Source organism: Barbus barbus (assembly GCF_936440315.1).
Source record: "Barbus barbus genome assembly, chromosome: 26".
Lineage (NCBI taxonomy): Eukaryota > Metazoa > Chordata > Actinopteri > Cypriniformes > Cyprinidae > Barbus > Barbus barbus.
Window position 1 is genome coordinate 20926484 of NC_136754.1, and position 15676 is coordinate 20942159.

Here is a 15676-nt window from a genome sequence, read left to right on the forward strand (position 1 = left end):
TCACAGACATAACTGACTGTTTTTGTAACGTTTAGGTGCAATAAGACACGAAAGAGAACTTAGTTTAGTACTCACATGCTGTGTGACAGCCGCTTTCTGTGCGCTTGCTTCGGATGTGCGCTCAGAAAACCTTATATCAGAAGTTTAAACTGATATGGCTTTAAAATGCATGATTTCAGCGCAATAGAAATAATCAAAACCAAACAGATGCTTTTTGGCACAGATATGAGTTGTGAAGGCACAGCACAAAAATGCAGCCTGTTTCTGCTTCCACTCAAATTAAGCATTTTCAAAATGATATAATAAATAATCTGTGGGGTATTTAGAGCTGAAACGTCACAGATACATTCTCGGGACACCTGAAACTTATATTACATCTTGTAAAAAGGGGCATAATAGGTGCCCTTTAAACAGCCTACGGTCACGCTATTGAAAAATGTAGTTCAATTAGTAGTTTATCACAACTTGAAACTGTAGGCCTACTTTCAGTGTTGTGTAATGTCTTACTGGACCTATAGGCCTTGATACAGCATTTCTAAAGGATGCTGCTAAAAATGTGCTAGTACAAGGTTTCTTCAAGGTCTTGTTGCATTTATCTGATTTAGCTGAACTTGTCAAATTACTTTTTTATTTTTTTTTCCATTTGCAGTGGAATTTTTCTGATGCTATTTGTCTCTATATGTTGCGAGAGGCAGCTTGAAGCCATCTGTCCATATATCGATCCTTTTTCCGTCCTATGGCTCCCTGCTCTCTAATGGCAAGAAGGTTTGTGATAATTCAGTTCTTTAAGCAAAAACCGAAGGTGCCTTAAAATCTCATCTGAAAGTCAAAGAAAAAGCTTAAATTTTTCTCCCAGTCGAGCTAATTCTTTATATTGGGTACAAAATAAAATCCTGTCTGACAACCCACGCATATGGCCTACTGTTAGAGGAGCACTTAGGTATTGTGAAATGCTTGCAAATGAGGACCCTTTAAAGTTTTATCTTGGAGCGCTGTGTAGAGGACCACCTCTATAAATCAATTAAGCAAGCTATTGTTTTCCCGGCGGGCTGGGCAGGGCCGAATCGGTGATCGGCGGCAAATTGGATTGTGTTTTCAAGTGTCCATATGGTCACTGAGTGAAATTGACAGGAATAGAAATTGATCCTTTTTAATTAAAAGTAACCGTATCCTCAATCGAGTGGCACTTGCGAGGTAATTTTGTTAGTCCCCAGCTGTGATCCTTCAATGACAGACACCAGAGGAGAACCGGCGAAAAGGAGAAACGGAGAGAGCAGAAGGTTTGCATAAGGCAGAAAGGCAATATCACAGCAATAAATTAAAGAACTGGTCAGCGGAGGTTAATGATGTGAGATTAATAGCTTAATTATGGCGGTCGATCGCAGGGCCGGAGGCAGGTCCCCAAACTCTCAGCTGTGGCCAGGATACAGTGCTGTCATCTGATGACAAGATCATCCAGTGTCCTTGACTGAAGGGCAGCCATAAAAGCTATTTGAACCATCATACGTGCGAGTATGTCATCCTCCCACGCCACTTACACCTTATAATATCGCTGCTGTGAGAATGACCTCATCGTCAAGACAAGATTAAAGCCTGCAGGACCAGCATGCATCACATGATCACTGGTGCATTTTAATGTCATGTAGTGTGTAACCACAAAATAAATGATTTATTTTACTTTTAATTTTAATGAATTTTTTTTATTATTATTTTTTAGCATTGCGACATTAGTGATACACAAAATATCGTTACCATAACAGATATTGGCAAAATTTCTTTCTTTATTTGGGATATTTGGATAATTTTTTATTTATATTTAGATATTTTATTTTGCATTTTAATATCACTTGTTTTTACATTTACATTTATTAGACATTTTATTGAAATCGGGAATAGAACAGTATAAAATGTCTTTCTAATAAAAGTCTATTAGAAAACTGAATTTATTTATTTTTTATTATTATTATCATTATTATTATTTTACATTTAAATGACCTTTGTAGTAATCTTAGGCTCACTTGAAGTTAATATTTAAAAGGAATTTATTATTACTTTAATTTAGTAACATTGTTAAATGTAGCCTAATGTTTAGCAGATCTGAACATTTTCATATTCATTATGCTATTCATTTTGTGATGCCTAAATACACTTTTTTTTATTTTTATAGGCATTTTTGTGATGCCTAAAGTCACAAAATGATTGATTTTAGTTCTTTATGTAATTTTTAGTTAATGTAGACAAAATAGTACATAATGTAATATCTGTTGACCAGGCTTGTAATATCAGTGTGTTTCTTATTTCCCTAGTGGTCTGGAACTTACTGTATGTCCTTCCACTTATCATGATTTTTCCTGTACTCTGTGTGCACACTATGTCACAACAAATTATTACATGTTCAAGCAGTTGCTGCACTGAGAAGTTGCTGCATTGTCAAGAATCTTCTTCAAGAGCCTCTGTACAGCATCTGAGATGAGGGTTGTGGGGGCATTTCGGCTTGCTAATATCCATAAAGCATTTTTATGTAATCACAGACATGAGCAGCTAATCACATTAGTACAGACTTGCGTCTGAGAGCTTATGACATTTTGTTGTGGGGAATTCACGTCCCCTGCTTCTCATCTGCATTAAAGCTGGCTTCTCCTCATCCTCCTCTGACTCCCATCATAACCTTTTTTTCTGTCCCCTTTGTGCTGACCCCATAATTGTCAATGACTAATGTTCTTTGTTCTTGTACAATGTGACCCACACACTTGGCCTGCACAGGCCTCCAGGATTGGGCAGGCTGGCAAAATGAACTGCATTTCGTGTTGATCCTCTTCTGCATTTCGTGAGTTGCTCTTCTAAACAGCTCTGTTCTAACATTCTTGCAGAAATATGCACCACATGTTCAGTTCATGGTGCCTGGAGTAGAATATTTTGTATCTCCCTTGAGTGAAGCATTTTTTTTTTCTCATCGTTGTGGGAGGCTGCTTCCCCAAACTTGAAGAGCATTTATATTAGGTTACCTGTTTAGGTAACCTTGGCCAGACTGTTTACAGGTTAGATGCTGTTTCTGGCTATATTTGGGATTGACTATAAGCTATAAGCACACATTAATATTTTTTTTAATTTTAAGATATATTTCACCCAAAATGTTCATAAGATATTTGTAGAGTAGCTGAATGGTATAACATTATTAAGTAAAGGATAGACTCTCATGGAGTCTTTTGTATTTGTGGATCTGCTGTGGTGAATTCATTTTAATGAACGTTCTAGTCAAGTCTAGGTCCATTTGTGTTTAGATTCCCAAGGGTCTGTAATTAAATTTTCTCCTTACACATGGTGTGAAAGTTTAAATGCTCCAGACTTGTAGGAAAGGGCATAGGTAAAGATGTGTGAGCAGTGAATGGGTGGGCTTAAAGGGGGAAGCTGCATTAATTTGGTTTGTGTGGGTCAGAGGGGCTTTGACTGAGATGGATGACGTAACCCATAACGGGTCCCCATTGATCCAGCATCTAGCCACTGATCTCCTCTGCAATCCTACATCCCTGTTTCACATCCATTCCTTGGGGGGCACTTAAGCTTTTCTCTGCCCAACAGCCAGTCAATGGCACAGACTGTGCCAAGGTGACGGCTGCCCTTTAACTAACTGCTTCCCTCCTCTGAGCTCTCCCGGAGCTGTTTATGCATGAAGATGAAAAAGACTTTCAAAATCAGTACATGTGCACATTTAATATACAGCAGCAAGATTATGTTGCTTAAACATGTTGTACTTAAATATGAAATATTCTTGAATTTGACTGAACAAGGCATGACTGATATTTTGGTTATTGGTCAGTATTAGTGGCTTTTGTTAATTTAGCAGTATTGGTTGATATTGGTTATGCAAGATTGCATGCCTATTTTACAATTACATGAACTTTCTCTCATAAATTTCTGTCATAAAACATTTATTTTTTAATTGATTAATTTTATTTATTTATTTTATTATTTTTATTATTATTTATTTTTGTTAGTGCAGTAACCATGGCACCCTTTTTTAACCCTCTGGGGTCTGAGGTCATTTTGGGGCCCTTGAGATGTGTTGACATGCCCTGATATTTGTGCTTATTTCAGCTTCTTAAATCATACTATTGACCAACATGTAATTTTTTTTGTATTCAGCACAAACTGTGCTACAATAATATGTGACCAAGATGGATGTACATGTCTGCATTTCTTAGAAAAAAAACATTATGCGTGGTTAGTAAGTTTTGGGGAAAATAATGTAGCTGAAATAAGGCCATAAAAGCCACACTAAATCGTCCTGAATAAGACTTTTGAGTAATCAGTCTTGTAAGCTAGAATATTTACTTCACAATTATGTGAAAATCATTCAGCTTAGTCATTCACAGAAAACAATATATTGATTTAAATTTTTAAAGACATGTTTTGTGATCTAAAGCGTATATGCGAGGGAGTGGTAATGGGCTTGAATATTAAGTGGTTCTCACCTGAGAGACAAAGGGCCCTCCCCTAAAGCTGCTAATGGGCCATCAGTGTGACTGTGACTGAGGCAGGTAAGACAGAGAGTGTGAGGAGACTGAAAAAATGGGTTTTTTAAATGATTTGTATTTTATTTACAACACAGTATAATCAAAACATACATAATGAAGGTCAAAGACACATTATTGTGCACACTGATCTAACCTCAGAGATGTGAACAGACTTTGAGTTATTCCTGCAACAGATTCTGTTCAACAAGTGAAACAAATACCTGATATTTACTTATTTCCATGGATTCAAGAAGAAAAAAACACAATCAGTAGCCAAGGATCTTGTTTTACCATAGAATATCAGTGTAGTTGACCATCTGATGTTGGTACAGCGCTCTCAGAGGAAAACATCTTGAAGAAAGTCATCAGGATTCATCTGTGGTTCAGGTACCTGATCCAAAAAAATACAAACAACCAAAAAAAAAACATTTGTGAGCATAGACTCATGCATGCTTTGTACTATCATACACAAAAAAGACATTTACTATCTGAGAAACGAATTATTATTGTTTAGTATGTTATTAAAATCTATTTTTGAACAGAGTAGGCTGCTAATAATAAACATGTTCTAAACAGACTCGTAGTATTCATCATGTTACAATGTACTCTCATATTACTTTTATTGTTTTATATAGAGCATTAAAACATCGTCCTGCCATAAGAAATTTAAATACAATAAATTGTCCATCATATTCAAACACTGTAGTCTGGAATTACAGTTTGGGAAAAAACAACTATGATTTTGTAGTCATATAGTCTAGTATGCATGATTTTTTAGTAACGTTAGCTGTTATGATTCTGCAGCCATAGACTCACGTATGCTGTGAACTACAAAAGGATGTACTTTGTACCATTAAAAAAGGATATTTTATATCTGAGAAACTAATTGTTATTGTTTAGCACGCTATTAAATCTATTTGTGAACATTAAATATTCTCCTAAACATTCTTAGATGCGTAGCATTCATCATGTTGTCGGTTGGGAAAAACCTAACTAAACGCGTTCAAGTTTGTCACAATAACACGCTAACTAATGCAAAAAAGAAGCATTTACTTACTCAGATCGATCTTCTGTATGAAGTCTTGCACTTCTTCTGAGGTAAATCCAGCCTTTACTCAGCGCGTCTCCTTCCAGAAACGAGCAGCAACAGAGTCTCGTGACTGTTTGTTGTTGGGCGTCTCCAAGCGCGCGCGCGTCACGTGGTTATTTACATGTGAACACGAGGGGGCGGGATCTCATTAGAAATAATGAGTTAGACTGGACAGACTGAACATGGTGTCGGTTTCATACTGATTACTTTATCACAGCACATTTGTTTTCGATAACACTTACTTCGTTTGAAAGCAGACGCTTTAGGCTTTCTATAGATATAACTCTCATGTTTCTGTGTTGAGTATTCGCTGAGTTACACTTCATTTTAGTGACCCGTTACTATAAACATATCGCGGAGACGGAGAAGACAGAGAGCGCATCCTGTTGGTTTTCTTTTTTTTTCCAAAACCACAAAGTTTTGTTGTAATCGTGAGTGTACTCAAAAAAAAGTAGACACTTAACAGTTTCGATTGATGTATAACACTTATTTGTGTGACCAAAATCAACAGAGTACTTTTAGTGTCTTTTGCACTTATCGTAAAAAAACCGAGTTCGTATCGCCGGCGATACGGCGGGCCCCAGAGGGTTAAAGGGTAAAGACTCAAAAAAGGCATGAGTTTCAAAGCTTGTTTGAAAAATCAAAGTAAACCTCAGGCAGAATTCCCATTACTCACTTCCAGTGTAGCTGAAGCTAGAATATTTTTCCTCCAACTCGTCATCCACTAGATGAGTCCTCTGAGGAAAATTCTGGGTTAACTCGGATTACGTGCAGGTCATAGCAAATAAAGCAGCCAGATTTATGACCATGTATGTCATAATTGCGGCCTTCGATAACAGCGTACCTATGGTGCGCAGGCTCCTGAGGCTCTCTAGAACGGTCTCGGGCGATCACTTTGGGTTAACCTTTCAAAATAATTCCAATCTGGTGATATTTCATGGCTCCTTAATCTTTCATAGTGCCTGGCTGCCCTAAGCTTTCAGAGTTACCCAGAACTTTCTGTACCTTCTGTCTAGTGCAGTTCTCAGTCTGGTGCCACCTGCAAACCAAGCGTTATGCTCACTTATCTGTGTTCTCATGCAAACATTCCTCTTGTCCCTTTGCCAACAGCAAGGCCCGGATGCTTTTTATGTTCTGTGCTCCTCATAACAAAGGCCCTATGAGAAGCCAGTTGGAAAGCACTCGCATTAGCGCCGGTGTGTGTTTTAATATTGATGGCTCTGTCTAAACAGGAAGGTTTTCTCTGCGAGGCAGAATAACTCTATTGTTCTATCATGAGGGCCGGGTAATGAGGTAGTAACAATATTCCCTCATGATTGCTCGTCTCCCTCTTTGATCCAATATCATGTCAACAGTGGGAAAGACCGATAATGAGTCACGGCTTTGAAGACTTCAGGATGGGCACCGGTTTAAAGGCTGAAGTAATGCTAAACCTCCACTAAACCGCCTGGTCATATGATACAGCTTACCTCAATTAAACAGGAAGCTCTTTTTTTCCATCAACTTGTCAAAGCCGCATGAGGGAACATTGAGCTAATTCTTTTAGTAAATGATTTTTCCCCTCAGTGGCTACATGCGTACCCTCCACCCAAGCAGTGTAAGAACTTTATTTAATCTTCATGTCTGTCAGCTCTGACACTTTTTTTCTTTCTTCTTTGGAACACAAAAGTGGATATTATGAATTATGTGCAGGTCACTCTTTTCTGTGCAATTATAATGAATTCAACCATTAAAAAAGACACAAAAGCACCATGAAAAATGGTCTGTATGACTTGTGTGCAATTTACAGAGTCTCCTAAAGTAATACGATGACTTAACAGACCATAGTATACGACATATAGGCTCATTGGAAAAATGTCTCTTTACTTACATTTTTGCATGTTAAAAAAATTTACCTATACAGTTCACTGCACTGAAATGAATACTAGTGACAGCGAACAACTTTTGTTTTCACACCAAGATCACAGGGCAATATTATAGATTAATAAAGATTTGTTTAGACACATGGCATCATGGATTCTATCAAATACCAACCGATAAAAAATCAATAAGTGACTGACTCTGTTAGAAATCTTATAATGGGCCATGTTTGGATCTTCCATCCTTACAATAATCCAAACACAAACCTCAAAAACAACCCAAAAATGGGTCACTGAGCACAAAACCAAGCTTCTGCTATGGCCATTCCAGTCCTCTTACCCGAACCCTGTAGAAAATGAGTGGGGTGAACTGAAGAGAAGAATCGCCTGAAAGTAGTCCTCAGCGGGGTAACTAGTTATGATATAGCTGGGTATTTCAGGCGCTGCGTAATATCATTGCGCCTGCTGCACCCATGGTATAGCAGCAGAGTTCCTTGATTATTACGCCGGAATGAGAGTATAGTTCCTAGCCATATCGGACTTGAAAATGGCAGCTTTTCATTTTCCATCGGTCTTAGTACACGATGTAACTACAGAAGAGTCAAGTTTTAAATAGGAAAAATATCGAAACTCTTTGGTCATTTATGAGCGCGAAGCTAATGGTCTAATCCGTTTCAATGATCTATGCTAAGCTACGCTAAAAGTGCTACCGCCAGACCTGGAGATCAGCTGAATGGATTCAAAAACGGTAAAACTCATTAACTCTAGGGGAGTTGTAAAATGAGCCTATTTCCAAAAAAAGTGGAAGTGCTCCTTTAAGTCGTGTTCAGGAGTGTTCATCGAAATCCTCTCCAGTGAGCTGTTATCTTATGTGAGCAGGTCATTGACACGAGAATTATATCAGGGTGATTCATTGATGATCATCTTAAAGGGATAGTTCACCAAAAAATGAAAATCCTGTCATCATTTACTCACCCTGAAGTAGTTCCAAACCTGTATGAATTTCTTTGTTCAAACATTTTGATATTTTGAAGAAAGTTTGTTACCTGGCTGTTTTGACTTCCATAGTAGGACAACAAAATACTATGGAAGTGCCCCAGAACTGCTCTGTTTCCCACATTCTTCAGAATATCTTCCTTTGTGTTCAGCAGAACAAAGACATTCATACGGTTTGGAACTACTTGTGGGTGAGTAAATGATGACAGAATTTTTGGGTGAACTGTCCCTTTAATACACTTAAAGATCTGTTTCAAAAAGACGACATAGCTACCCGTTTCATTAATTCTCGTGAATGTATGACAAGATTGTCTGTGAATAATGACGTCATTTTTCTGTCCGTCACACAAAACTGTTGTATAACTTCAGAAGACTTGAACTGTGTGACTACTTTGTAGGGTACTTTTTTGTCATTGTGAAGCTTGACAGCCTTGGTTCTCATTTACTTGAGTATCAAAGATATTTCGTTTTCCACAGAAGTAGGTTTGGAAAACGATGGGGTGAGAAAACGATAACAGAATTTTCATTTTTGGCTGAACTATCCCTTTAAGATAATTCTCCAGCAGTGTCTTAGGAGGAAAGCCATTACTTTAATGCTCTTCACAGAGGGAACTGCATAATTATGCTCGAAATTTGTGTTCCGCACATTCTTATAAATAATTTAATATCGTTAGGAAGTGGCACACTCAACATCAGCCTAACACGTGATCACTTAGAGAACAAATTCCCACTGGGAATAGTTTTTCCTTTATTTATTTTTTTAGTTTCCCACTTATCCGATCATTTGTTTATCTCTGTTCTTTGGTCCATTGAATTCTGCGTTTCTCTCTCAAGTCCTGCAAAAGCAAAGTGTTGATAAGTTTCATTTCAGACAACTTCCAAAGCCAATCGTCGCTTTGCCTAAAAGCATACCCGTCGCTTTGAGAGTTTGCCGCAGATGCCAGTGCATGAGATTAAGCGAGGGAATTGTGCATGTTAATGAAGGAAACTGGAGATATTGAACTGATAGAGCAAAATGACTGGCTTGATGTAGAGTTAATTGAAAGCAAAATCCTGTAAAAGGTCTAAAACCCAGTTAATGGACAAGTTTCAGTAAAACAACCGCAGCTGATAGCATCGGACACATTTCCGCTCAGTGCACGAGTGAAAATGATAACTTGCTAATCTATTATTAATGAGAATGAATGGCTGGCTCCCTGCTTTGCGTATTGATCCTTGTACTCAATCCGGATCGGGTGTTTCTGCGGAGCAGGAATGCTGCTAATTGCCGGGTGTCCATTTGTCATCTCCTCTCTAAAGCCTTTTTTCTTAAAAGCCGTATAAAAGCTTAAAACATTCCCTTAAAATTCTGATGCATTTTGCAACACCAGTTTCCTCTAGGGAAGCCCTTAAATTACCCATTTTGTAAATGGCTGTAACTTCAAGACGTGAATAAAACGTGTTCACAAGTAAAAGTAAAGTTCTTTCATCTTGTCAGGAATTTGCGTCCCACATGTCTGTCTCCCCTTACACTGGCCACATGCCACTGTCTAAAGCATGACTCTGGTCTGTAGGAAATAAATGTCAACAGGTGTCCAAGGCCACCTGTTCTGGCGCCTGTGGATTTATTGAGTTGGTTAATACAAAAGGACTGGGACGACAGTGCAGCCACCTGGGAGGTCAGGGCCTGGTCCCTCTCATCTCCTCTTTGACCTGTGCTCTCAACAGAGTCTCTTTGAGCGTCAAGTAACCCTGAGCCCTGAACCTCTCTTCTGTCAATTCACAAACATGTTGAGGGCACAACTGCACTACGCCAATCTGTTGGCTTTTAGACTTTGAGAGCTCTGCAAATGTTTCAAGAGCACCTAGAAGATAAAGTCACTGGCCACTAGAAAGGTCCTCAGAATGTATAATAAACACCACAATAAATATAACTAATCTAGCCTTTTGGCTTTTTAGCAAGGCCTGCATGGTTCCAAATGCACCCAGGTTGTTTTTGACTAGACTAGGCCAGGGTTATATATATATTTATTTTTATTTTATGTATTTATTTATTTTTTCAATGGGGGGGGATATCTGGAATTTAAAAAAAAATATATATACATATATATTTATATGTGTGTGTGTGTGTGTGTGTGTGTGTGTGTGTGTATGTATATATATATATATATATATATATATATATATATATATATATATATATATATATATATATACTGTATATAAAACCATTATTTATTTCAGCAAGCTGCAAAGGCAATGATTCTCATTTATATGTAGTTTAGCTTGATGTACTAAAAGTTTAAAATGGCAAAAATGCATAACAAAATTACCAAAACTTTAAAATGAAAATAGAAAATAGATAAATAAAAACTACTTGAAAATATTAATAACTATAGCCTAATAGTATTGTAATGAAAATAAATTAAACAATGATACTACTATTAATTTATGTACTTGAGGATGTGACTTCAGACATGCTACTGCCTTTTTATGATTGAAATTAATTAAATAATTTATTTATTTATTACACAATTGCATGACCATTATTAAAAAAAAAACATTTATTCTGACTATTGGAGGAGTAGCAATAATAATAATAATATTAAAAATATTATTATATATTATTATATCAAATTATATAAAATAATATTATATCAAATAGTAGAGCATGGCGCTAGCAACGCCAAGGTCATGGGTTCGATTCCCAGGGAAAGCAAGAGCTGATAAAATGTAAAAACTGTAACTTGAATGCAATGTAAGTCGCTTTGGGTAAAAGCGTCTGCTAAATGCATAAATGTAAATAATTATTATTTCAAAATGTATTTATTTATGACTGACACAATTGCATGATCATTATTTAAAAACATTTATTATGAGTATTGCCGCAGGTGGAGGAGTAATAATAATAATAGCAGCAACAACTATTATTATTGTTGTTGTTGTTGATTTTATCATTATTGTTATTGTCGTTATTATGTTGGAATAGTAATATTTTTATTACAAGAATAACAACAGTAATGATTAGTTGTAGTAGTAGTAGTAGTAGTAGCATAATTAAATGCATTAGTATTAGTAATTTAATATGAATATTAATAATAGTATTAATATTAGTAATATAAGTAGTATTGTTGTTAGTAGTTCTTGCAGTTCTCTAAATTGCTACAAATGTATTTTCTTCCTTGTTTCAGATTGTGTAAATGTTCATTATCCAAACAAAACATACAAAAGTTAATGGTGATTGTGTTATTGAGTGCTATTCTTAAAGACCATTGATTCCATTCAAAGCCAAAGTTGAAATTGTTTGAATTTCAGTAAAAAGTATTGATCAAGGCAATTATCTGCCTGCCTACACTCTTATTATCCATCTTTCCCCAAGACCTCTGTGGTTCAATCATGCATCTCAACTCTCAGGAGTTTCTATGAACTTTAATTCGAAACATTTGCCCAGATGGGTTAATGCCCGCTGATCCTTGCTCGTAAACAATGGGAGGAAAACCCCCCACATGCTGAGTACATCTAATAGAATTGTCATGGCAGATGTTAGAGCATTCTTGAATGTCAAAGTGACGCGAATCTCAAGCTTTAAATCACACGCACACCCAAGTATCCATGTTTTGGGAAACTCCCAGCAAGGTAACTGGAGAATCTTGTTGGGGTTTTACCCATTAAACTACCAGCAGCTAACCACTGTAACTGGAATGAAGAGGCCGTAAGCTCTCAACACTACCTTTCCACTCTCTTGTGTGGTTATAAAGGAGATAAAAGTGGCCAGAAAGGCTTTTATGAGGGTATGCATTGCTCTGCAGTGCCAATCAAACCGGTCTGTAGAGGAACCGGCACGTAAATGTCATTTAAATGTCAGGCCAGCCAATACTCCTGTGGGTCATAGGGGTGTTGGTGTGGTACACATTGGCTTAGATTTTACAATGGATCCACATGCAGGTGCACACACACAAACAGTCTCACAGTTGTGTGTGTCGTCTTCTCAGATAAAGCTCCAGTGGGGGTTATGTCCCAGAGCAAGGGCAGCCTGAGCCAGCCGGCACACCATACTGATGATTTAACAAACACCCCCTGTCTGCTAGTCAGTACTTCTCCGCCTTACCTGTAGGCACTATGTTATGTTAACTAGGTATTGATTTTGTTTTCTTCAGCACTACCCCTCTGATCCCAGAGTATAAAGGAGGAAGGACACCTTTGCGGTGGCACCGTATTCCCTCGGCTTGTTCCCTCCAAGAGAATCATATGTACTACCGCATGTAGTCTCCACACTGCTGTAATTTATCTCTCCCTTGACTAAGAGAGGATTAGATTCCCACCGTGGACCGCCCGCTAGGACACTGTGATCTATTCCAATGTGTCCCGTGGTTCACTGGAGATGTTTCACTGTGATAATGGATTCTGTGGCCTCCTCCTTATGAACGAGATGATCAGAAATCACGGGACTGATAAACTGAGATCAGGTTAAAGGTGCTTTTCAGGGTCCAGATTGTGTATTTTAATGGAGGTAAAGAATTTACAGTACAAATGGGATTCTGTTAGATTCAATAAGGACTGGTTTCTGATCTGATGGCATTAGTGAATGGTATTAGAAAAATGTAAATATAAGTAAAATGTTTAGTATAATATTTAAAGTTTGCACATTTCTTTATATATTTATTTACTGGATGATGTATTTGTTTTAACATTTTAACATTATTTTTTTTCTTGTCTAAAATAAATCTAAAAGCAAACTTCTTCAATTCATTTTTTTATAAAAAAAAACTGTTTATTTTATTTTATTATTTGTCAGTTTCAGTGGATATACATTTGAGAATAGCTTGTATTTGTGTCTTTTTATTTATTTATTTATTTTTACAAAGTTCATCACTGTTGCCTTAATCTTTTTCACTAAATTTTGCAAAAGTTTGTTCCCTGCTTTTTGAAGTATCTTTATTGTTAAAAGCCTTTTAACAGAAAAAATGACAGATAAATTTGAATTAAAAGTGCTTTTCGAGTTTATACGTAATTGCATTAATAGCTGGTTAGAAGAAAGCTAATTTGTGAACTGTTTGCTTTGGCTTCTATTTATTATAGTATTTAATGAATTGTATTAATACAATTTAGTACTTTCTTTAATATTTTAGGAAACGGGTCCATCAAAAAACCATTTGGTGCATTTTCTAAACAAAGAATGTTGAAATCTGTCCTTGTAGACCAGCACACATTTTATAAGGTCAAACACCGGCCTGCTTGTCCTTGAAGATTATTTCCCACCCTTGAGAGAGCAACTACAAAGAGTTGCTTGTATTTGTTCCATAATATCTGTATGCCATGATGTTTATATCTATCTTTACCGTGAGATTCACCTTTCACCCGCATCACCCACTATTTCCGCAGAATGTTGCGCAGTAGCTGCAATTCTGCCAAATGGTCTTGCTCTGCTTGATCTGGCATCGATGTCCTTCGAAGCAAGCCATTACGTGTTTGAAATGAGTCAGCCGATATGTGTGGGTCTTTATCTTCGCACCGCCCTACCTAGCTTGAGCAGTGATGAAACATGTCCCATTGTTGTTTGTATTGTAAATGCATGACAAAGAAGCAGGGTGTGTGAGATGCTCTCCCAAAAAAAGAAAAAAAGAACTGCAGCGTGCTCCGACCAGCCTGTTTAAAAACAACCCTCAATGTTGTTTAGCCCCAAGCCCTTAGCCATACTATTGACAATATTCCTCCTTTTGAATACAGAATGAATTGTTTTGTGTCCACGTGTACGTGTTTGTAAATTCTTTAGGCCACTTTTGGCGGTTGAGTCATAGTAACAGGGTTTATTTTCTGTTTTCCAGGACTGTAGTATTTCATTTCATTTCTTTATGAAAAAAATACATATATGTTCTATGGCCAGATTTACTAAACAGGGCAAATTAGCGTTTGAGCGCAATTCCATAAAAGCACTGTTGGGAGGGGAAAATTCTGCGGGTGATTTACTAACAATGCGCACATTAAAGTACACAGCCAGACCATTTCCATAATGACCAGCGCAATCTACCAAGAGCAGCGTGAATTAGCGCCTGCTTTAAGACATGCTTTTTTTTGATGCGTTAAACAATGGCGCAAATACCAGTAATTTGATGAGGGCACACGTTAGTAAATCGCGTTGCGTGATTCATTTTAATACTCTCCTACAAATGCATATCCAATAAGGTCAGGCGCAAAAATAACTGTGTCCACGCCTTTTCAGCAATAATTCTTCACTGCATTACATTCAACAATTTTTTTTATCTTGCTTAATGTTTTGTAAAATTTTGACAAAATATATTTGCCAAAAATTTGACAATGTTTGTCAGTTGGCAGCTCTAGAAATTTAGATTAATGTTACAATGTCTGTTATGCACAGAATGGGCCATTCTGACACGATGGCAAAAGTGTCTCTCGGGCTCAGCTGCAGGTGTTAGCTTAGTTCCAGTGTGAAGGATAACTAGTTTAACATGGGTTTGCACGACCACAGTTCAGGAACTAATGGCTGCTCTCTTTCTCTCTGTGTTTTTTTTTTCTTTCTACCTCACTTTTCAAGGCTTGCCAAATTTCATCAAATCTCCAGAGGACCAGACGGGAATTTCAGGAGGAGTGGCATCCTTTGTGTGCCAAGCAGCGGGTGAGCCCAAACCTCGGATCACATGGATGAAGAAAGGAAAGAAAGTTAGCTCCCAGCGCTTTGAGGTGACTAACTGTCTTTCCCTGCCTCTCCTTAACATGTCAGTGTCTCTCCCATGCCACCTCATCATGATGCCTTTCTTCTTCCCATCATCAGTCGTTTGCGCAACACTCTTGTTTTTCTTCTTATGCTGATATATACTTTTGTGTTGACGTCAGCTAGCTTACTACCCTCCGTGTTGTCCCCCCATTACCTTTACCCTCTTTCCTGTTCTCTCTGTGTTGTGGTTTGAGCTGAGATCTGAAGTGAATGTACCTCAGTATGGTTTGGGGTCAGTATGGAGCACCATTATTTTTCAATAGGGAACAATGCTGCAGGAAAATAGCTCAGATTCATTTGCATGTGTTTTGGATTTCATTTTATTATATGTTACTTATTTGCTTGCTTACAAGCAAGTATGAGGACACTTTCCAAAAAAACAACAACATTTGACCCATTTCAGAGTGAATAATAAATGAATAAATATTGTTAAATGTTTGTTTATTTTTAATCTTTCAAAACGGTACATTTTAAAGTAAAATAGCATTTAAAAAAATAAAAAAAC

The 15676-nt window shown here is 37.2% G+C and overlaps 1 protein-coding gene across 2 annotated transcripts in view; it reads left to right on the forward strand.

Annotated features, from left to right (window-relative positions):
- Window positions 1–15676, forward strand: part of LOC306846615 (receptor-type tyrosine-protein phosphatase F) — a 125258-nt gene that overhangs the window by 18679 nt on the left and 90903 nt on the right. For both annotated transcript variants that reach the window (XM_079380097.1, XM_079380098.1), the window contains exon 3: window positions 14992–15137. In XM_079380097.1, coding sequence (XP_079236223.1) covers window positions 14992–15137 — 146 coding nt within the window. The remainder of the gene's footprint in view (window positions 1–14991; window positions 15138–15676) is intronic.